General features: G+C 41.1%; 3 protein-coding genes and 2 long non-coding RNA genes across 7 annotated transcripts; 3 read left to right on the top strand and 2 right to left on the bottom strand.

The window, feature by feature from the left end:
• Positions 1-129: 129 nt before the first annotated feature.
• sec22ba (SEC22 homolog B, vesicle trafficking protein a) lies at positions 130-3,477 on the top strand. Its single transcript, XM_032565497.1, has 5 exons — positions 130-320; positions 1,081-1,190; positions 1,276-1,436; positions 2,754-2,900; positions 2,981-3,477. Exons 1-5 carry the CDS (start codon positions 246-248, stop codon positions 3,133-3,135), a joined length of 648 nt encoding a protein of 215 aa, XP_032421388.1. The 5' UTR covers positions 130-245; the 3' UTR covers positions 3,136-3,477.
• Positions 3,478-3,502: 25 nt separating this feature from the next.
• imp3 (IMP U3 small nucleolar ribonucleoprotein 3) lies at positions 3,503-9,094 on the bottom strand. The gene is made up of 7 exons (XM_032565500.1): positions 8,888-9,094; positions 7,507-7,614; positions 5,780-5,854; positions 5,627-5,706; positions 5,488-5,539; positions 5,316-5,388; positions 3,503-4,783 (listed from the first exon to the last, which is right to left on the bottom strand). Exons 1-7 carry the CDS (start codon positions 9,022-9,024, stop codon positions 4,757-4,759), a joined length of 552 nt encoding a protein of 183 aa, XP_032421391.1. The 5' UTR covers positions 9,025-9,094; the 3' UTR covers positions 3,503-4,756.
• Positions 5,621-5,966, top strand: LOC116721641 (uncharacterized). The gene is made up of 2 exons (XR_004339636.1): positions 5,621-5,712; positions 5,786-5,966. It is a non-coding gene; the product is annotated as an uncharacterized LOC116721641 (long non-coding RNA).
• A 1,031-nt stretch (positions 9,095-10,125) lies between the features above and the next one.
• Positions 10,126-23,268, top strand: slc35a3b (solute carrier family 35 member A3b). 3 transcript variants are annotated; one of them, XM_032565467.1, is made up of 8 exons: positions 10,126-10,218; positions 14,186-14,432; positions 15,205-15,359; positions 15,829-15,951; positions 17,023-17,191; positions 19,514-19,632; positions 22,290-22,423; positions 22,526-23,268. In XM_032565467.1, the coding sequence occupies exons 2-8, from the start codon at positions 14,228-14,230 to the stop codon at positions 22,614-22,616; spliced, it is 996 nt and encodes a 331-aa protein (XP_032421358.1). In that variant the 5' UTR covers positions 10,126-10,218; positions 14,186-14,227; the 3' UTR covers positions 22,617-23,268. The 3 variants fall into 3 exon arrangements, with proteins under 3 accessions (XP_032421358.1, XP_032421357.1, XP_032421356.1); XM_032565466.1 differs by lacking the exon at positions 10,126-10,218 and adding an exon at positions 11,373-11,583; XM_032565465.1 differs by lacking the exon at positions 10,126-10,218 and adding an exon at positions 12,047-12,760.
• LOC116721651 (uncharacterized) lies at positions 13,018-14,179 on the bottom strand. Its single transcript, XR_004339646.1, has 2 exons — positions 13,613-14,179; positions 13,018-13,538 (listed from the first exon to the last, which is right to left on the bottom strand). It is a non-coding gene; the product is annotated as an uncharacterized LOC116721651 (long non-coding RNA).
• Positions 23,269-23,586: the final 318 nt, after the last annotated feature.

The following is a 23,586-nucleotide window of genomic DNA, read 5'->3' as shown; positions in this document are numbered from 1 at the left end:
AAGCCAATTTTTTTTTTATTACGGCTGTATATTCCTGAAAAATATAGCTTTCGACAAACGTAAACCACCGTAGCATACCTCTGGTATTGCGTCGTCACCGTGTGTTGTCAGTCGGACCTAATTCGAAGGTGCACCGAACCATTTCCGCCCTGCGCGTTCCAAGTGCTCCGTCGCAGTAAACAGCAGGGAGGTTTGTTCGGTGTCTTGGCTGATCGAGCAGCCGCGGAGCGCCCACGTCTGTCGGCATGATCTTCCTGACGGTAATCGCTCGGCTGGCGGACGGTCTGCCGCTGGCTGCGTCCATCCAGGAAGATGAACAGGTTTGAAAGAGGCTGCTAAATTGGGCTCCAATAGCTGCACACTGAGCCTCATTCAAAAGTTGGTTAAATGAAGGGAAGAAAAAAAAATTAGAACTAACTCATGGCTGTAGTGTATTCTTTGTTTTGCTGAAAGATTTAACATCTAAACTTGGTGTAAAACAGAGCACTGCCACCTCATGGTTTCAGCCTTTCAAGCTCACACCACGCCTGCTTAAATTTTTTTAAATGTTTTAAATGTGCACGGTATATCGGCATTAACGGTATCGGCTGACGTTAGTCTTTTTTTTTTTTACCACACAAGTATTGATCTGATATTGATAACCAATGTTATTGCTATCTTGTGTGTGTATGCGTTATGGAAGTGGGGGAAGGGTTAGCTGTGTTATTTGATATTTGACTATTTTTGATAAAGGCACAATATTTCATGTTTGTTGTTAGCTATGCCCTTGCCCTTATGGTACAGTATATTATTTTTAATTTAGTTTTTCATATATATTTTAATACTTTTATCTTAGTGTGAGCCTACATGAGTCGATGTCCTGTCACTTAGCCTCTGTTGAACCTGAATTTCCCCACTGTGACAGTAAAAGATATTTCTATTCAATCTTAGATAACTCAGAGTTCAAGTTTAATGTGACAGAACTCATGGAGAATTCAATGCCGCAGGTTTTAAACAACCTGCACCATTAGAGGCTGTTTTCACTGACTGTCTGGTTCTACAGCAAACAAACATGGATGTGCTTTGACTGTTTTCTGTCAGTCAGGAAGAGACCTCCAGCACTACCAGAGTCAGGCTAAGCAGCTGCTCCGGAAACTCGACGCTCAGAGCCCGGACCGCTGCATGCTGGAGGCTGGGAACATGAACTTCTGGTCAGTTAAGATTTGTAGATTTAACCTGGAATCGAAGGCCTTTCAATTATTTATAGGTTTGACTTTTTCTTCCCCCCTCCGCCAGTTACTTCATATCCCAGGGCGTTTGCTGCCTGTGTCTCTGTGATGCCTCTTTCCCCAAAAAGATGGCTTTTGGGTACCTAGAGGACCTCCACAATGAATTCTGTGAGCAGTACGGAAAGAGAGTCCCTGCAGTGACGAGGCCATACTCCTTCATAGAGTTTGGTAAGGTTCTCTTTGGGTTTTCCCCATTAGAACGGTTCCAGTGCTAAACCACAGCTGGTGCTTCAGCAAGTTCTTAACAGGTTCTTTAAAAAAACCAGTTTGGTTTATTCACTAACGAGGAGCTTCGTCGTCTCAGCCAGTAGATGTTTGATTTCATTTTGTATCTGCGGACCTTTCAAAAATGGAGTTAACATGAGTTTGAGATGTTGTGACTCACAACATTTTGATTGGTTGCTGGTGTCCATGAGCTCCAGCTCTGGACTAAAGCTGTTCTTTCTTCAGAGCAAAGACAGCAGCAATTTATCTGTGCCAGATTGAGTACTATGAAAGTTTGGACTGATATCGATTTGCTGATATAATATATAATACATAGATTTTGCTACCATTTCGACACAGTGAAAAAGTGACCACACCACTGACATTGCTTCTCTGCTTCGGTTAAAACACAACCTTATTCCGAATCTCTATCAATTTAATTAAACATTTTTAATGTGGAAAAAGTACAATGTCGAATTGCAGTGTTTCCATTAAATCAGAAACGCATTGAAAATCACAGGTGAATAAGTTTGTTCACACAATGAGTCATTAAAAATATCACACCATGCCATCATCCTCCAACTACTTCCTGTCGTCTTCTTCATGGTTTTTGTCGGTGGTAACGTCTGGTTGTTGATCGTGTGACTTGTGCGATACAAAAGATGTTTTTTTCCATTGCAGTTTTGCGAGATAATCCAATTCTGATATGACCAAAACACCCACCTCATCCTAGCGCCAAAACGTAACAATTTTTTTTTCGAAATTGGAGTGTTTCTATTGCGCAAATTTATTGTCAAAATATGAAAATGTGCAGTTATTTAGTTAACGGAAACGCAGGTAATGTCATATGACCAAACAAAAACCAACCCCCTCCTGAAATACAAATGGAAACAAGATAGAAATAAACATTCGTTGTTAATATCGGCCCAGTTTTATTTATCGAGTCGTCAAAGATGTTAATGCTGATACATTGTGTGTCCCCAATATTAGGGATGCTAGAAACACAAAGAACGCTTCCTAAATTTAGCAATTGATAGTCTACTTTAGTCTTCTTTTTGTACAAAAAATTGTAACTACATTTAAAAAATGCAAACAAACAATAGATTAGCATTTATGCGAAACATCTGAAGGAACGGAATATTCACAATATCTGATTAAAATCTAATCTTTATCGTCGGAGTGTTTTCTGAAATTGAAGAATTAAATGTCTTTTGGGTCCATTTTAGGACACATATGTAAAGAGCAGGAGGAAAAAGTAACTTTTTTTTTTTAATATTCTAGATACGTACATCCAGAAAACAAAGAAGTCTTACGTTGACAGCAGGGCTCGGAGGAACCTGAGCAGCGTCAGCACGGAGCTGCAGGACGTCCAGAGAATTATGGTGGCAAATATCGAGGAAGTCCTGCAGAGAGGAGAAGCTCTTTCTGGTAACCAGTTTGGAGTAAAACCCCAACCCATTGACCAGTTGTCCGACTCCAGCTAACCCCGAATCTGCTTTCTTCATCAGCTTTGGACACCAAGGCCAGCAACCTGCGCAGCCAGGCCGAGAAGTACCGCAGCGACGCCAGGTTCCTCAACACCCGCTCCACCTACGCTAAAGTCGCTGCCGTGGTTTTGGTCTTCGTGACGCTCATCATCTATGTGCGCTTTTGGTGGCTTTGATGATTAAACAAAGACTCTGAAAAGGGGGGGAAAGTTTTCCCTCTTTCTGTGGTGGAGGAAGACCTTTCTTCTCTGCTGTAGCTTTAGGTTTTGTATCCTGTGAAAGCAGAGCTGTCGGTGTTTAGTTGGACTTTTCTTTTGTACGGAGACAAATGTTCTACAGAGGGCCGTTGTGGTTGTTTACAGAGGCAGATGTTTGCACATTGGAGGCGGAGCTTCTCTGAGTTACACAACAGAAGAAGAAGAAGAAGCAGCTTCCAGATAATATGTTGACACTGTGAGGAAAACACTCTGGTTAATTTGTATTGTTTTGAAAAAAATAAAAGATTTAGCAAACTATCATGTATGGTGACATCATGAACATCTCTGGGTTTAACTGTTTATAATAAAAAGCATGTATATTCTAAAGCAGTAAAAAAAGAGAAAACAAGTACAAAATGCTCAAAATACAAAACCAGGTTCACGACTCGTGAAGTTTGGGTTGTAATTCCATTTCAGTCAAACATCAAAATGAATCCAAATACTTGAAACATTTCACAGTGAAGTGAATCCATAACACATTTAGGTTTCACCTTTTTTAACCTGAATTACTAGAATAATCTTTCTAATAACTTCCTAGTTTATCTAGAGATACTAATGAAATACTTAATGTAGTTTACAATGGCCTCCTAACTGCATGTTCAGAAATTGTAGTTTACTTTCTTACAAGTGTTTTTTTTTTCGTGCAATAAGTTAAGGGACAAAATTTAATTAAACAACTTGAAAACTACATCAAATCAAACCTGAACAGTAACTTTCATTTGGAAACCAGCCACTGTTACTGACTTCAATACCTAAACATGTTCTTTTTCTTACTGTACTTTGAAAATCAGACCCGGTTCAGTTCCTGGTTGGTCACGTTCACAAGGTTCCTGTCAGAAAGTTTACTACTAATGAATCAGCATCTTTCAGAAAATACATTTATTTACTGATCCCAATAAACACTTTATTGTGCATTTTTGAATTGTTATGAACAATTCAAAAATTGTTCATAACAATGCACAATAAAAACACAACCAAAATAAAGGACTTGGATTTTTACCATGAGGTGAGAAACGGGTTAGAATAGTGTGATTCGAAGCAAAGAAATGAGCTAAAAGGATCAGAATTTTTTTTTATATTTCCAAAAAAAAGTTCTGGAATTAAATTATTATCCTGAGGTATTTTAAACAGGGCTTCACCGATTGAGGATTTCTGGCTGATCACAGATCTTTTACCCCTTAACTATCACAAGGAAAGACACTTACATGTGAGTCAATGGGTCCATAAGGTCAACCTGATCTGCCGATTCAGATTTTGGCCGATATAATTTATTTTTTTTAATTATTCAGGTGCTCTGTAAGTATCAGCCGATTACCCAAATTAAAGGAAATCAGGGCCCATTAACTGGTCCTAATGTTAAAGCCAGGACTCAGGAGTTCTACATTTTAAAGACCGCTTCATGCTGAATGTGGCAGCATTCATCCTTCATATCCAGAAGGACTCTACAGTAAACGTTTGCCCAGAAGTCCGTAAGTCTGTGCTGTTGGAATTTAAAGCATTCCTCCTCTTCTGTTGTCTTCGCAGCACAGTTCATTCCCATTCACGCTATCAGATCAAAGTCGTCTCTCTGCAACAGAAACATTAATGAAAGTCGTGATCCTACATTAAGACAACATGACAGAGATTTTCATAACTCGATAACCGAGGCTCTCGAAGCTGCGTTTCCGTAACAAATGTGCGGAAATGTTCGTTGATATCCTGCTAATATCGAGAAAACACAATTTCCCAATTGTAATGTTTCAATGAAACCAGAAATTCAATTAAAAATCACATGTGAAAAAGTTGGTCATTGAGAAATCAGGCCTCGCCATCATCCTACAACTACTTCCTGCAGTTGTTTCCACATCTGGTTGGTAACATCTGGTTGCTGATCATGTAACTCGTGCGATGTAAAAAAAAAAAAAGAGAGTCTCCATCGCAAAAATACATCTATTTCAATACGGCCAAAAAACCACCTCATCTTAGTGTAGAAACATTTTTATAGAAAAACATGTTTTTTCGGAATTGCCGTGTTTCCATTAAGCGAATGTTATGGTCAGTGGAAACACAGCTATAGAACACAGCTCCTCCATTCATTCATGGATGAATGAAAGTCTCACCTCGTCATTATAATTCAGGACGTGCTGCTTGATCTTCGACGAGTCCACCCAGGTGACAAAATCTTCCATATTTCTAAAACAAAGACATAATTTCAGACAGCGCTGCTGATTTTTATACACAAAAACATATTGTGGGGGATGTCAGACGTTATAAACCAAGCCAAAGACCGACCTTGTGACGAGAAAAGCTGGATCTGTGACGATGTCCGGGCCGACACGAACATCTGTCAGCGTGTTTAGGAAAACTACCAATCGACCTGCGTTCTCTCTGGAATAACAAACACCAGACAGACACACGGACTGAAGGATACGTCCTTGTTGGATGAACGTAATGGCCGTCTTCAGGTTCTGAGCCATGCGGAGGTTCAGCATGATGCTGGGCAGTCGCCTCCTGCAGGTGAACGAGCAGGCAGGATAAAACAGAGCTGCAACGCTGCGTCGGTTTGTGTTTGTGGAGATTTTACCTGCAGAAGGACGAGGCCGTGACCTTCTCTGTCAGCGACAGGTTCTGTCTGGTGGGGATCAGGCCGATGCTGTACCTGATCAACCAGAGGAGCAGACAGTGTCGCATCAGGTTAACACGAGTCACAATCCACTGAGGCTTCGTGTGGAAAGGTCAGAGGGCAACAACAGATGTGATCAAAGTAGGGGTGCTCCGATCAATGAGCCACGATTTCCTTAATTTTGGGCGATTGGCCGACATGTGAAACCGATCTTATTTTCTTCCACACTGTTTCCTTCTGCTTAACATTAGCTGCATTTCCACCGACCATAAAAATCCGCAATTTGACACGTCCAAAAATAAATTTGCTTAATGGAAACACGTCAATTTTGGGGGAAAACAAAAAAACAAAAAAAACTTCTTTTTGATAAAACTGTTGTTACTGAGGTGGGGTTTTTTTAATCCATATCGAAAGCGGTTTATTTTCCAAATCTGCAATGGAAACACTTTCACTTCACACAAGTCACATGATCAATGACCAGATGTTACTACTGGCAGAAATGACAGGAAGTAAGTTACTAACTTGTTGAGTGAGCTTATTAAAGTGTAATTTTAATTGCAATTTTCATTTCATGGAAACACAGTAATTGATTAATTGTGGAGGGTTTTAAATTAGCGACAAAATTTTGCACACATTTGTAATGGAAACGCAGCTAATATTGGCCCCACTGCTGCCAACTTAGCAACTTTGTTGTTATATTTAGCAACTTTTAGATAAAAATAAAAAATAAAAAGTAGGTGTCAGACAAAATGCCTAATCAGCAGGTTAGGCTTTGCAAAGATCAGGAATCGGGCAGAAAACTGCAATGGCTGCATCCATAGATCAAAGTGACGTTGACAGTCATCGTACCATGTGTCTTAAAATAACGAGGGACTTCCCTTGACGTCGAAAAGAAATACCTATTTTACAGCAAAATCATTAAGACATTATTTTACCTGTAATGAGGAACTATTAAATCTGAAACCAGATATTTACAAACACTGCATAAAAAATAAAACACGTTCTCCTCACCATTACTGACTCGGACTAAATTTTTTTCTGTTTTTCACAATTCCCAGACACCTGAAACCTAAAATCCAGACGTAAATTCGGTTAACGTCCAGCCGTCAGGAAGTAAACGGGTTCTGTGTCCCAGAAACAGTCCTGTTGAGAAATGTGTTAAACCCCAAAGTAAGAGCAAAAGACTTTGTTAAGATTCTGTAAGAAAGTTTCATCGTCAACAACGAAACGAGACCTGAGCTGTACTGCCGTTCAGGAACGAAGAAGCCGTTACTGATTAAGGTTATCCAAAGCACTCGGGCACACAGACCTGAACTTTTATTAAGCTGAAATTAAAGTGATCAGAATATGGGTCAAAAAGGGTTTTCCAAATGACATAAATTATATATAGCAACTAGAGATCATTTTAGTAATTCTAACTCCCCTGAAACAGGAAAGATTTAGTCTCACTTCTTGTCAGGATGGTCAGGAAAAAAGATTTCTCTCTTTATATGTAAACATCTGATTTCAACTGTACATGTATAAATATATCTACATTAATGTGACTATAAACGAAAACATCTTTTAGTTCTTTGTGTTTTTGTTACATTTACTGATAAATGTCCTTTATTTTGGATTCATTTGTGACATTTTACTGGTTCTGTTTTTGGGCTGTCTCGGTTCCGACCCAACGGCCTCTGGCGACTCACAGCTTTTCCAGGAAGCGGTGTGTGCTCTGAGCTCTGAAGCCATCCTTCTCATCCAGGTCTCTGATCTTCTGCGCCAGATCCCTGATGTTCCGACTCAGCTTGTTGTACCTGAAAGATAAAAAAAAAAGACACAACCTACAATAAAACCAACCATTTCCTCCCTATATGCTGTTCTAACACACCTAATTCAGATGGAACACACACATTACACCTTAGTAACACCTTAAAGTCCTATATCATGATGAGCTATAGACTTAGCGAGTCTGATTTGATTCTGCTTTTTGGACAACGCCCATTAGCTCTAGCTGAACATTTAAAATACTCTCACTTGGTAAACATGTATTATAATTAAGACAGCAAAGTAAAATACAACATTGAAAAGTTTGTGGTTTCAAAAACTCAATAAATGTTTCACATGTTAAGACACCTGACCCAGTCTAAGGCTGAGAAGAACCCTGAAACCACTGTGTCCGGTGGTTTCTCATATAGTGCTGATGCTTTAAAGATCACAAACTGTAACTTGTTTCCGTCTCTGTAGAGCATGTAAGCACTTAGCTTGGACATTTTGACCACTTCTCACTCTGCTACTTTCTCCTGCTACTCTCCAGTTATGCGTCATCATCAGTTATGGATGCCATTACCTTTATGTTTTCTCTGCTTTGTGACATTTTCCAGGAGGATGACATATCTCGAACAATTTCTGTCAACATGTTCTCTCTCTCAGCAGATGATACACTCGCCCCTGTCTTTTTGCTGTTTCAGTTGAAAAAGAAGATACTGCTGCCACTGACTAACTAGTTGCAGGACTGATTTGTAGTTTGTCTCTTTAGTTGAGCCTCGATGATAACAGTTACTGCTGCCATTAATTGTGTCAACGTTATTTACCCTGAAAGTCTTCCTGTGGATTTTGTGCCTCTGTGTTTATAACCCCCAAGTTGGTTTCTTCTTGTTAAAACTGAAACATTTCTTTCCGCTGTCGCCGCATGCATTTCCACTATAAAGAAAGTCTGCAACGTTAATCGTTTAAATTGAATTTTACTGCACTGTGGTAAAACTTGAACCTAATTGGAAGGTTATATAAAGTGTATTCAACCTGGAAAACTACTTTTACTTTGTGATTTTCTGAATTTCTCGATAATATTCCATCTGTGTAGTAAATTTAACTCGCATGCAAATTAGGGGGTGTGTTTTTTTTTTTATTTTGGCTAACGAGCAGACTTATAAATAGCAACTTTGGTTTTCGTTTGCTTCCGTCTTCGTGTATAACTCGTTTTTCCACACTTGAACTTTTCGGCCTTTTCCATTCTCCGTCTCGTCTGACCCATCTGAACGCCGCAGAGTCCAGTCAAACCCCAAACATCTCATCACAGATTTGACTCACTTTGTATAGTCCTCGCGCTTCTCGATGTGATACTTCCGTAAGACCTTCACCTCGTGCAGGTTGTTGTCCACCTCCCAGTTGATGAAGTCTACCTTCTTCAACAGCTTCTGCTCGTGATATTTTAATTTACGCACCATTTTATTTCTCTGTTACCTCACAAACACTTCTCTCCGAGGAAAACCGGAAACACGTGCTCTTCTTCTTCGGAACCTGCGGAGAGATTTGAGGACTGAATCTCCCGCCACAGCACCACCTAGCGAGGGTTAGACGTGACTGATTTCGTCACGACGCGCTCCGTCGGATCACACCCTCCAGAAATATTCTGCTATTAAAGCGCAAGCCTCACTTTTGTTTCGTTATAAAATAAACAGCATTTATCCAAACGTCAGAATTTTAATAAATACATAGATTATTATATATGTGATGTATTTTAGAAATTATTGAAGCATTTAGATCAAAAGTTTTAAGAAAAGCGTGTTTATCTAAATGTTTCAAAAAAAAAAATTATATATCAAAAAATGATTAAATGAAAACATGAATCAGCTTGTGAATTCATTATAAAGCTATATCCGTATTTCTTTAAACATTTATTAAATTATTAATTATTCATTTATTTATGTTATTGTTGTTTGGCAGGACCACCCTGATGATGACTTGTTATTTCATGATGCCCTGTAGTAGGAAGATAAATCAATAATGACCTGAATAAATTGTACAGTTTTGATTTTAAATAATATACACATTTTATTATTAAACTGTTTATTTTATAAATTGCTGACAAATTTATATAAGTTTTATATTACCCTTTTAACATTAAATTGAAACAGTTCTTGATCAGTTGTTTTGACATTTAATGATTTAATTAGGCATCAACGAAATGACTCTACCATAAAAAATCTAACTTTTTTGTTCATTTTAACCAAAGCACTTTGAATTGCCTTGTTGGTGAAAATGTGTTATACAAATATACTTGCCTTGCCATTTTAGTGTAACATTTTGCGATTGTTAAGCAGAAAACAAAAGGCAATCAAACCGGGTTTTTTGGCGTTTTATGGAACTAATTTGAATCCAGCTGGTTTAAAATTGGCCCCCTGGTGGCCCCCTCTGCATGGGCAGAAGGTTGGTCAACATGGGTCTCAAATCTGCACGACTAAAGGCTGAATTCATCTGATGCCTAAAGTCACTGAGTTGCAGAGGAGGAGCGAACTGCTCTGCGGATTTCTACATGGAGCGTCTCCCTGACTGGGAGCGTTTAAAGCTGGAGAAGCAGCAGCAGCAGCAGCGAATGAATCAATCCATCCACGGCCGCGGATGAGCAGCTGTCCCCCGGGGTAAGTTTCTGGTTGAAGGGCTTCTCTCACAGCACGGAGGGGGAAACGTCTCCAGAGGCAGCCGAGACTCTCAACCCTTTTTATTACACTTTTTTTTGTGTGTTATTACGTTACTGTCTCTGCTTGTTTGAATCAATAACTAGATTCAAAACTTGTGTCGCAACTCTGACGCAACAACACAACAGGCTCTTAGACGCACGTGCGTCCCAGCGGAAGGGAACTCCCTGTCTGGCATGAGCAGATCCGCATCCCGATGAGGAAATGTAAAGTGGTTTGGTTAAGTCAACTCCGGTTGCTGCCCCAAAACAAGAGCTCTAATTCATTTATCACACCGCAAAGGGAAGTTTGATCATTTCCTGATTCATCTTTTACAGAGCGACCTGTCTGGCAGTCAAAGGCAGAAGCAAACTAATATGTTACTACGAGAGTGCTGCGTGTTATGTTTACAAACACTGAGTCTAACTTTACATATGCTTTCAAAATGTCTGAAATGCAAATTAATTTCAAATCTAGATTTAAAAAAAAAAAAAAAGATTTTTATGAACTGACCAATGTAGGTCTAAATAAACAGAAGAAGATGTTTGGCCGTTTAAACAGTCTTAGCCTAATACAGCGGGCCACCGACTATTTACGGTTAATTTTTCCGTGAAACGTAACTCCAAGGTGGATGCTTTTCTTCAGCAGGAAAAAAAAGAAACTTGGAGGGCAGATGGAAGGAGCTAAAAGTAGCAATTATGAAAGATAATCTGTTAGAGGCAATAAAAGACCTGTGACAGACTGGCAATCTGTCCAGGGTGAACCCCGCGTCTGGCCCTGAACGTTAGCTGGAGATGGGCACCAGCACCCCTGGCGACTCCAATATGGACAAGGGTGAACAGAAAATGGATGGATGGCAATAAAAGACCTGAGACTGGGATCACTGCTATAATGCCATGGTTTATGTCAAAGCTAATTCATTAGTTAGAGAGGCCTAGTCCAAGTCCAGGCTTATATTTAGTTGAGAATCTGTTTCAAGATTTGGAAATACTTGGTCTCCATCCAGTCTGAGTAAGCTTGTGTAAAAACCATGTTTCATTTCCTTCCTCTTTATTGTTTAGCTCTGCTTTGCGTCACTGATACAATAGACAGAATCACCGATCTGTTTATTGTAATTTAGCAAGCTGCTGAGTGTGTTTTTCTTACTACCTATAGACATTTCAGAACCAGTTTCAGAGGGCGTTTCAGTCAGGTATTTTGTGGTATTTTGTGCTGATGGGTTGTCGTCATCCAACCTGCTCAGTCGGCTTTGGGCTCTGAGGGAGACGGTGGTGTCAGCTGAGGCTTGTACTGAGTGTGTGAACACAGACACGGAATATGTCCACACAGGTTAGTACGGGACATTTTTGCATTTTTGTCAGGTTTTCCAGAATGTTCTTGTTGCTGCTTGCTGCGTTATCTTGTTAGGGATCTTCTTGAAGAACTGTCGGCCGCTTGTCACTGGCAGCGCGACGTCCAACGACCTACTGGGTGGATGGATGTTTCTCCAGATGGGCGGATAGAGTTTTCATGTGGCTGAAATTGAATAAAACCCATTGGTTTGGGTTACATTTAGAGCGTCTTACAATGTGCTACAAGTTTACCTGTAATGCATTCAAGAGAAAGAAGACTTGCACCACCACATCTTGTGGTGGTGCAAGAAAAGGATAGGGTGATCTTGAAAGAGTCCGATCCAAGTTGTCGAGAAATACACAGTGCAGCATTCTGTGTTGAAGCCTAACCTTCCACCCTGGTTTATTCCAGTTTGTGACCCAGTTCTCCTTCCACGAACTCCATTTCTATGAAGTGAGACTGCAGCGAACGCCGAGGGTGTGTCTGAAACATTCTCCGAAAGACTGTAGCCGGTGTGTTAGATTTGAGGAGGGATACGCACACTCACACACGCTCAGGCAGAGTCATACAGAGGGAGACTGTGCCGCCGTGCTCCCCTCTGCTTTGCACGGCTGACACATAAGAGCGTCAGTGTGCTGGTGTGTTGAACACGCCCCCCACCTCCTGTTTGTAGAGAACGGCTTTGCTCCGCCTGATGTGTTTTACATCCTCCTTTTAGCGTAAACCCGAAACTGCAAAATATTACCCAGCAATTTCAGAAAGCAGATGAGTGGACTTTGTCTTTTAGACTCTTTAGAGGAAAGCAGGAAGTCAGTTCTGTTTGAGGAGTCTGTAGGAGTGAAAGTATACGGTAGCAGTGACGAGAGTTTGAGCGAGGTAGTAACCTCAGAGAGGAGGCATACCGCTGCTCCTCCCACCACCAGCAGAGCACCGTTGGACACTCCTTGTGGTTAGAAGTGAGGTTCCTGCTCAGGTTTGGTGTGGATGGTCTGCCTCTGTCGCCTTCCTGTGCCCCTCTGTGCATGGGGAAGTTTTACCTCTGGGGTCACAACAATGAGAAGACGAGGGAAGGAGGAAGTTCAGCTAAAACCATTGAGGAGTTTCAGGAAATATGACGCCGAAGAGTGAAGAATATTTGTCTTTAGACATCCAGGATGTAGCAGATATGAAGCTGGTAAATACATTTTTACTCTCTAACTTCACCGTTGTGTCTCCAGTGTGAGACACGATCATTACTGTATCTGTTTGTGCAGTTGTCCAAAGTTTGCCAACAAATGTACGTGTGTTGCTACCTGACCTAGCATGAGCTACTGTGATTGAACTTGTGGGGCCTTGTATTCAAAGGAACAGTGTGATGAAAAATTTATTTTTTTAGCTTTATTTGATGTTATATTATTCCTTTATCAAAACATAAATGGAGTGTTGCTTTGATTTTTTTCATGCATGTTTGAGAAATCCTTTAATCTCCCGTGGCAACTGTTAAGCTGTGCAAAACGCCTGGCTGGACCTAGCTCCACCTTGGAGATGAAGCTTCTCATCGGCTCCTTCAGACTAGCCAGCAGCAATTAGCAAACACCTGGTGGAACTGTGCATCTGCTGAGCTCATTATATCAGCTACATATTGTCATGGTGCGATCAATTCTCTGAACCCACATGTGCAGAACACACTCCGGAGGCAGATCAGGTAGGGAAATTTATTAGAAAAACAACGTGCAGATATGTACAGGTGAAGGTGAGGTGTCTCTCTCTTATTCTCTCTGGCAAGGGCTGGATCTCTGGGATTTGAGGATTTACAGGGGAAAGCTCGGCTGGAGCTCTGGGACTAGTGGGTCCGCGAGGCCGGGGCTCAGGGAAGGGAGGTGGGCTGGTAGCGGAAGAACAGGAATCCAGGGTGGAAGAACCCTCCAGCCAGTAACTCGGGTCAGGCGGCCAAGGCGTCACGGAGGGGCAACCTGGGAAGAGGTTACACGAAATTAGTTACTTCAAGAAACAGGTTGGTCAGAGGATGGCTAGTAACAACAGATACCATAACTGGCTAACACTCTGGCACTGGAGTGTCGGCAGCTCCATCCAGATATACTCCTCCAAATGAGTCAGATATGAGTCAGGTGTGCAGCCGCGAAACCACGCCCCTCCAGGAACCTCCAGGAAGCCCCCTGGTGGAAAAAGTGGGAAAGAACCCCAGCCAGCCCTCCCCAGATCCCAACACATATCAGTAAAATGCTGGTAAAAAAAAAAAAAACATTGTTAAAGGATTAACAGAGGAGCCATGTTGTGATGGCTTCTTGAAGGTGGCGTTCCAGAAAGCGCTGAATTATTTAAAGAGACAAAGACCCAATTTTAAGCCATTAAATTAGAGTCAAATCTCTTTCAAGTTATATTTGATATGTATGTAGAATTCTTAAAAGAACTGAAGGTAACAGGTAGTTGATTGTGCTACACAATGGCACAATGTGCCTGGAAATACGTAATACTGCCCCTTTAAAACAGGTTTTTGCACACAAACAGATGTCATATTTCATCAGATGGCAATATTAGCTTAGCCTAGGCATTTGTTTTTGCTGAAATAATCTTACTTTGGTTTTTGAACATCCTAAAGGCTCTACCTCCAGCTGAGAGCTCGGACAAAGAGTCCTCCACGATGGTTTCGTCCACACCCCACCCCTCACGGTTAAAGTATCTGTCCCTGGGGGTCCTGGTGCTGCAGACCACATCACTGGTTCTCACCATGCGCTATTCCCGGACCCAAAAGGAGGACGGCCCCCGCTACCTGGCCTCCTCTGCTGTAGTGGCTGCTGAGGTCCTTAAAATCTTTACATGTACCTTCATTGTCTTCATGGAAAACAGTGAGTGGGTTTTTTCCTCCTACGGCTCATGCAGCAGTACACAAATGCTCCCCTGTCCCTCATCTACGACGGCTTACTATGACCATTAAGAGATAGAAAAAAAAGGAGGAGAAAATTCCACCAAAAAATCTCTGAATTTTTTAGAAAAAAATTTGGAAATTTCAGAGCTTCAAAAGTTGAAAATGTTTGACCTTTCAAATTCAGATATCAAGTTTGCAAAAGTGTCATTGTCTTCAACATGGCAGAGATTCATCTCAAAATGTAACTTTTTTCTAGCAAATTTTCACCTTTTCAAACTCAGAAATGTCCTTGTTTTTTAATTTTTCCAAACCTTGCTAATATAAATCTAAATATTTCTGAGTTTTTTGGATCTAATTTTCAACTTTTGAAACTCTGAAATGTCCATGTTTCTAGAAATCTCCTTTTTTTCTCTAGCACAATTCTGGGCCTAACTTCAAGATATCTTTGCTTTTCTAGCAAATTTTTAAACTTTTTAACCTCAGACATGTCCAAGTTTTTTTTCTAAAAAAAAATTCTGAGATTAATCTTAGAATTTCTGAGTTTTTCTTTCTAGCAAATTTTCAACTTTTGAAAATGTTATGCTTTTTAAAAATTTTTTACAAAAAAATTCTGACGTTAATATTAAAATTCCAAAAGTTTTTTTGGCCGACATTTACTCCTCCATTTTTTTTCTATCCACAGTGGCCCTAATATGCCATCATACTTATACTGTATGGGACGGACCCAGTAACTCTCTCTTTGTTTCTGTCAGAATACAGTTTGCGGGCGATGAACCTGCTGCTGAAGGAGGAGATTGTGAAGAAGCCCGTGGAGACCATGAAGCTGGCCGTGCCTGCAGGGATCTACACGCTACAGAACAATCTGCTCTATGTTGCCCTGTCCAACCTGGATGCAGCCACCTATCAGGTTATACATGGATGTGATTGGTCAGGCTGACTGAGGGTTAGCATTTATCGGAGAAGTTGGGGAGTTCAGTGGCTCTCCGACGCATTCTTTCCGGGAAAATTGCAAATACCTTCCGGTTTCAAAGTGCCTTATTATGATGCCTGATGGCAGTGGTATTTAGTTTAGATTAGTCTGTAGATTAGTCTGTAGTTAGATCAGCTGTAGTTGAACTGGTAAATGTTGCCACCTCCAATAACTTGTAGTTCAAAGCAACAACAGCCATCGGCAGCACTGTGTCACTAGATCATAGCTGTCCTGCAACTCAGTGATAAGGTGGTTGAGTGAAGCGTCCTCTCTGGTTTTATTATGCCAGTAGGTTTGAAAATCTGTAAGAAAGTCTGTTAGGACTAAAACAAGTGCTCTGAAAAGGAAAAAACCAAAACAAAAACAAACCCTGTACATTTATATTGTTTATCTTTGATGGACGCAGGTCACCTACCAGCTGAAGATCCTCACTACGGCTCTGTTCTCCGTCTCCATGCTGGGAAAGAGGCTGGGTCTGTACCAGTGGCTCTCCTTGCTGAGCCTCATGGCTGGAGTCACGCTGGTGCAGGTGAGTCAGGTCCATTGAATTCTGCTGAGTTGGTTTCCATGGCGAACGTTCACAACCAATGTGCTCTCACTGTACATTGTGAGCGAGACTAACGGGTCCAGAATTTAATTCGGTCAAAGTCTGGCATCTTACTCCCTCAACCTGAGGTCCAGAAAACACAATTTCACAATTGCAGTGTTTCCGTTGCATAAGAAATAAAATAAAAATCACACGTGAATACATTTGTTCACGCAAGAAGTTATTAAAAATCATGTTAGCGACGGATGTAAACAGTTACATGAGATATATTCACAATTCGGTGCTCATCAGGGGGGACGTCTGTATCTTATTCAGACGTTGGAGCTACAAGTCCCGCCTACTTGGGAGTGGCTATGTAAGCGTTTTGGGGAAATTGTAGTCAATGATTTTACAGATAATGGATTCAACACGTTCGTATAATAAACTCAACGTTTCATGAACTGTGCAATGAGCTCTGGTGGAGCCAGCTGAGCTTTGTCCATGGAGGCCAACGCCAACAAACAAATAAAAAGTTTTTCCATCGCGTTTTTACAAAATACACCAATTTTGATATGGGAGAAAAGCCAACTCATTCTTTTGCTAAAATGTTTTTATCAAAAAACTTGAGTTTGTTTGCGATTGCATGCTTCTATTAAGATTTATTTTCCAATTTTATGGTCAATTGAGCTATAGGCATTCTCTGTCAGAGGTACTCTCTTTTGGGAGTGAAAAGGAGATCATCCCCAAGTTATGGGCAGCAATAGCTCCCCCAATGTCAAAGTTCAAGAAACAGATGAAGTACTGAGTCTTCTGAATGTTCTGAGGGAAAAAAAAAAAAGAGCAGAATACGCAAACCTAACGGCAGCACCAGTGCTTTAATAGACACAGCTACACACAGAAGCACTGTGCCAGGAGTACTTTCTATAAGACAGGAAAATAAAACCATGAGTTGACATCAGCTGGTCCCAACAATGCACACTCAACTGTCTCTTTTCACTAAACTGTCCTATTTTCTAGTAGTCTGATCACAACGTGTCCTGATCACCTGACCTAACCCGTGTTCGTCCTCCCCAGTGGCCCACCGACTCTACGGGAGAGCAGAAGGTTCTGACTGCAGGCTCCCAGGTGGTCGGAGTGGCGGCGGTGCTGACGGCCTGTATGTCCAGCGGTTTTGCTGGAGTTTACTTCGAGAAGATCCTAAAGGAGACCAAGCAGAGTGTGTGGGTCCGCAACATACAGCTGGGTACGATTCTGAACCTAACATCATGGTTGTGACTGGCCACAAAGGGGCAGTATTATGTAAAACAGACTTTTTTTTTAGCTTTACATCATGTTGTAATACCATCAAAAACATAGCGGGAGTGTTGCTTTGATCCTTTTCATGCATGTTTGAGAAATCATTTAGTCTCCCATGGCAACCATTCAGCTGTGCAAAACGCCAGGTTGGACCTAGCGCCGCCTTTGTGACGAAGCTCCTCCTCAGAGCCGCATTTTCCGAGCTTCCGCCTCCCAGAGCATTCCTCTCCCGTGACTCCGCCACTCCGCTCCCTCAGACTGGCCAGCAGCAATTACCAGACACCTGGTGGAAGTAGCTCATTATAGCAGCTACTTCTCGGTGAAACACGGGTAAAAATGTTGTTAAGGGGTTAATAGAGGAGCCATGTTGTGATGACTTCCTGAAAGCGGAGTTTAAGAAAGAGCAGGAGTTTTTAAAGAGATAGAGGCCCAATTTCAAGGTGAAGGCTGAACTCAAGCTGCTCCTAATTCAGCTTCATCTTTAATAATTTACACACACACAAACACACCCACCCACACACCCACCCACACACACACACACACAGTTTTTTAATATACATATCTATATATCACATAAATTACTTTATTAATTTTTATTTGGGTATTAAATTTCTAAACCTGGGAGCAGAGTCCGAATTTTGTACCAAAAACAAGCTAACGGTGGCATCGCAATGAATTACAAAGTCAAATGTCTTTTAAGTCATATTTGATATACAGTAACTAAAGGTAACATAGTTATTTTATATTTTATGCTGAGTATAAAATGGTGCTATGTTGCCGAAAAACATAATACTGCACCTTTAAAGACATCAAGGCACTATTTCTTGATAGTCCTGTAAAGGTTGTTGTTCAGCATGCCCCAATTTCCCTCCAGTTGCTTTCATTGGTAGCAGTTTTAGATTGCGGTCAGATTTCCTCAGAAAGCCTTTGTTCAGCTGCTCCTCTTTCGTCCCCAGGCAGTCAGTAGCAGTGTTAGGTGTGCCACAGAAACAGGTTTTTCATGCCCAGCAGCTGTCGTCGCTTTCACTTTCCCAACAGTGATGTGCGGTGAGGTTCAGAGCTGGTGAGGCACTGACTTAATCATAATCACATTTACAAATGTAGACCCCCTGCATGTTATTGTGTACATGAGGAAATTCCGCACATGCGGAAGGACAAAAAGACTATTCTTTAACATGTCATGCATGGCCGCGCTGCCGCCGTAGAATAATTCCGTTAACTCAATCAAACTTGGACATGTCCACATTATTAATTTCGTGCTGTGCTCCACAGCAAAGGGAAAAACTGTTAAAGTGCAACTCAAAACCACTTCTTTCTCGCTCTCTGTATAAGCGTAGCTACGCGCAGACTCGTTGCCATAGCAACTGACAACAACGCCACAAACCCCCCCCCCAAAAAACCACTCTGATATTTCCCACACAAAGAGCAGAATGTAGTGGTATGGTTTTAAGCTTAATGTTTATTTTGCGATTATTAATACGTGATTGTTGTGGTAAGAGGAGAAAACTATAAATGTATCGCTGCACTTGGGGAGGAACTTGCTCCCATAGAATGGCAGCCAGTGCAGTTAGTGAGAGGTTGATCAATCCCAGGTGAGGCTCAGATCGCTGCTGCCTCACCGGCTTCACTTCTAGGCATTTGAATGGGAAAATGCGAAAATTCAGCGATTTTGGAGAAAATATAATCAGAATTGGTTAAGCTAAATGAAAATAGGTACTTTATAGTACAAACTACAGGGTGAAAATAGCAATATAAATTATTGTTATCATTATATATCATTTTTCCATGATGACCTGCCTCCCCTGACCGCAGTCACTGCTTCCTAATGTTGCTAATGTTCTCCTTTTCAGCTGATAATGGGTATAATTAAAACCTCACATGTGAGAAGAGCAGTAGTTCTTTCTTTCTCTTTAGTGAAACATTCTGAACCTAACAAAGTTAACAGTCAATAACAAAGGTATTGGCAAAATGTATTAAAGCAAAAGGTGGAAGTTTGCTTGTATATTTCCTACGGAAGAGGATTAGGGCCACCAAAAAAAAAAAAGAATTCTGAGATTAAAGTCTGACTTTAATCTCAGAATTCGTTTTTTTCTTTCTCGGTGGCCCTAATCCTCTTCCGTAATTTCCTGCTGTGGAGAATCAAGCTATTTTTTTTTTAGTGGTAGAGTCATTATTTTGGTTAGCATTAGCGTCGTTAGCATCGTATTTCTTCTGCGTCATCAGCTGTGATGTCGGTCTTTGTGTCATGTTTTTTTTTCTTTTCTTCCAGGTTTGTTTAGCTTCCTTTTGGGTTTGTTAGGAATGATGGTGTACGACGGCCGGAGTGTGAGACAGTCCGGGATGTTTCAGGGCTACAACGCCATCACCTGGACAGTTGTTGTCCTGCAGGTTGGCTCTCTTTGATTCCGTTCGGTATCTCCGCTTTTACCTTTTTATTTCCAGAAGAAAAACGGCTGAGACTGGAAGAAAAAGAATACAGTTCTTAACTCGACTTTGACTTTTATTTCATTCTAAATAGTTCGTAGGAAATATACACAGCACCATGCAGGTAGTATTCACACCCCTCGAACTTTTTTCACATTTTATCACGTTACGGTCACAGACCACTGTATTTTAATAGGATTTTGTCTCAGACCAACACAAGGTCAAAGGAAGTATAATTATGAATGTTTTTTAAAGCTCTTTTAAAAATAAAAATCTTTTCATTTCATTTTTTACTTAACCCCTCTCTTCCCTTGGTTCTGTAACGTTCACTATCAATCAAATCAATCAATCAAATTTTATTTGTATAGCACATTTCAGCAGCAAGGCATTTCAAAGTGCTTTACGTCATATCAAACACAGAAACACAATGCAAGATAGAATCAACAATCAAAACACGACATTAAGTCAAGTTCCATCAATAAATTTGTAATTGATTACGTTTCAAATCAATTCACTAATGAACCTCTGAGGCCTTCACATTTGGATTTGTACTGAGATTATTTAAGAGTATCAAAATAAGGAGGGCTGGACAGAGGGCCGGCCCAAGCCTCCATGGGGCCCTAAGCGAAATTTGGTTTTGGGGCCCTCTAGTTCTGCTAACAATGTGGACTGGCTGCAATCAGCAGTCCGATCATTAGATCATTCACACACCTGCTGTAAACTTATTGCATCTCTGGCAGTGCTGTATACATTATGTAAACAGCACTGCCAGAGACAGACATATCAACTGGTCGATATATAATGTATCGACCAGTTGATTTCTGGGCGCCGATTTTCTTTATTTTGGGGGATCGTGATCTGCTGATGCTTACATGTGAAGCCCATCTTATCCCCTAATCTCATCTTCGTCAGTAAAGGTTTAAAAATCAGCCTCTGTCCTTTTCTGCTCTGCAGTGAGAGGTTTGACTGACAGACCGACCCACCAGGTCAGATCTGCAAGTTTACAGTTAACAATATTCACCCCGATGATGCCAACTCAGTGACTTTCTGACTATATTTAGCAACGTTTCAGACAAAAAAAAAATTCATATCAGCCAAAATCAAAATCGGCTGGTCAGGCTTTTTAAAGATCGGTAATTAGGGATCGGCCAGAAAACTGCAATCGTTGCAGCTCTACACACATATTCATGACATTCTTTGATTAAATACATTTCTCTTAAGCGTTACTGCAATAGCTAAAAATTTTATTTATACCAGGTGAGTCTTTCTCCCCTGAGGATGTGGACCGGTTCCGGTACTGGACTGATTCTGAGTCTTCAAATGATTTTAACAGAAGTTCCACATAACATAGAAGTTGATGTAAAAATAATGTTTGTTTTAGCCACAAAATGATTATGCTCAGCAGCAAACAACATATCCCCAACTACAGCATAGAGAAGCTCATCGATGTAGCAGCTATATAGCCTGACGTAAAAACATTTTGCTAGACAATGTCAAACATTGAGAAGTTTTAATTATTGTTATCAAACGTTATCAAACACGGCATTTTGTAGCGCAAAAATACTTCAGAAATATACCATGAAATATACTCAGAGCCAACCATGAGAATCAACTCATTTAAAGTTCAAACTCAGTTTCACACAAACACAAAGACCCTAGCATAAATGTTTGGCTGTTGAACTGGACCGTTCCAGGTCGCTATCAAGCTAGCAGCTTTACAAATATTTTACATTACCAAGACACATTAAAATAAACCTTTATCTTGGCTTTTTTCTTTTCTTCCTCCCTGAAGGATAAGTCCTTTTTTGAGACATTGTTTTGCTTATTTAACTTCTGACCGGAGCTTTGGACGTTTGGATGCGCTCTGCGCTTTGCACCGTGTCTCATGTTACCGGCAAAGAGTGCGGTACCTACAACGGCCACCAGGGTCCCCCAAGAGCAATTTTCTTTTCTTTTTATCAGTAAAATAATGATTTCTACATACATTATCAAATATATGTTATTGTAAAAAATCACTTCATGGTGAAATTGTGTGTTTTTGATCTAATGAAAAAAACCCAGCTCCACTGAGGGGGCCCTAAGCGGCGGCTTAGTTTGCTTATGCCTTGGGCCGGCCCTGGCTGGACATACTGCCGCTCTTTTCAGATTGCCTTTTTTTTTAAAGTTTCATTTCATTTTTCTTTTCCTGCACAACTTGGCAACCTTTCATTTGAATCTGTCTTATAAAATAAAATAAAATTGATGGTTGTCACTGGACAAACAGGGTGTGAATACTTCTGCTGCACTTTTTATTTAGTTTGTTTCATTTCACCTTTATTTAACTAGGTAGGTTGATTGAGAAGAAATTCTTATTTCCAACAATGAATCGTTCAGAAAACATGAAAACATCGTGCAACAGAATATATGGTCAGTAGTGTCTGATGAAACGAAAAGTCAAAGTAAGCAAAAATAATTCATGTTTCCACTTCTTCTTACTACTATAGGACCAGTTTTTGACATCAAATCATTAAAAAATGTTTTATTACTATTCGGGCTTATTTATGAAGTGAAAGTAGTTGTGGTTTTACTGGTTTGTTGGGATCACATGAAAAACTTTCAGACTTTCAAACTTTGCGTTGCAGGCTATGGGTGGACTGGTCGTCGCCGTGGTGATTAAGTACGCCGACAACATCCTCAAAGGATTCGCCACCTCCGTGTCCATCATCGTGTCCACCCTCATCTCGTATTTCGTCCTGAACGACTTCCATCCCACGGGGTAACCTTGGCGACGTAAAACAAGCCTAGCGAGACGCCGTTTGTGTATTGGATTCGTATAAATCTCTCCTCTCTCTCTCTCTCTGCCTCTCTGCTCCCCCAGGGTGTTTTTCCTGGGAGCGACGCTGGTGATTGCTGCCACGTTTCTTTACGGCTACCACGGCAAGCCCGCCAACGGCGCCGTCAAAGTGTAGTCAGGGAGCTCCAGCGAGCTGATGGATGGGATGGGATGGGATGGCAGCCCTCCACCACTCCACCCCTCCACACCTCCTTCCTTTTCCAGCATCGGTGGACTGTGAACTGTAACCACCGCTCTGGTGCTCCCGTGCTTAAGATGCAGGAAGAGTAGGAGCAGCGCATCTGGTTACCGTGGAGCCACTTCAGCTGGAATCATGGAGGGTCCAATTTTCTTTGCAGAAAATATAAGGTCGTTCACACTGTGATGCTGTGAAAACAAACAGAGCAGTTTAGTCTGCAGTCACGGGAACGTGGGCTGTTTTTGTTTAATGAATTTTTTTTAACTTTAGTGACTCGGGGAAACAGCATCTTCCTAAATCGGAACGTCATATCTGACAGCATCTGAGTCAAATGGGGAGAGCGCAGGCTCCCCCTAGTGGCGGGATGAGGAGGACGAACCTTGCTGCAAAGAGGAGGGGTTTACCTCCGCCACGATGTAAACCCCTCCATGCTGGATGTTCTTTTTTTTTCATACCAGATGAGATAAATGTAATGAAAGCAACATGACTGCCCTGACATTGCTGCTCACCGTCTAGGGAATTTACTTGAAAAAGATTTTCTTCTGTTGTTCTGTAAATGCAAAATAAAGACTTTTATGGATGAATAAGTCAAAGTATGCTTCTAGTTGATTTTTTACTCACTTCAAAGGAGCGTACACGGGGTCTGTGTGTGTGTGCTCTTGTGTCCACTCTCACACCGATGAGTTCACAAAAGAGAAGAGGAGCAAGGCACATCCATGAATATTTTGAACATTTTTTTTGTTTCCTCTTTCCCCTTCCCTTCCAGTTGCGCCTCACTCTGGAAAACCAAACCGGTCTCTATAGCAACAGATGGCTGAGTAAGCCGAGCTGCTGTGACAAAAGCAGAGACGCCAAATTACCGTGCCCGGTTCGACCTCTGACTGTTTTCGACGGACTCATTGTGTTC

Source organism: Xiphophorus hellerii, chromosome 6, assembly GCF_003331165.1.
Source record: "Xiphophorus hellerii strain 12219 chromosome 6, Xiphophorus_hellerii-4.1, whole genome shotgun sequence".
NCBI lineage: Eukaryota > Metazoa > Chordata > Actinopteri > Cyprinodontiformes > Poeciliidae > Xiphophorus > Xiphophorus hellerii.
This window is presented reverse-complemented; position numbering and strand designations above follow the sequence as displayed.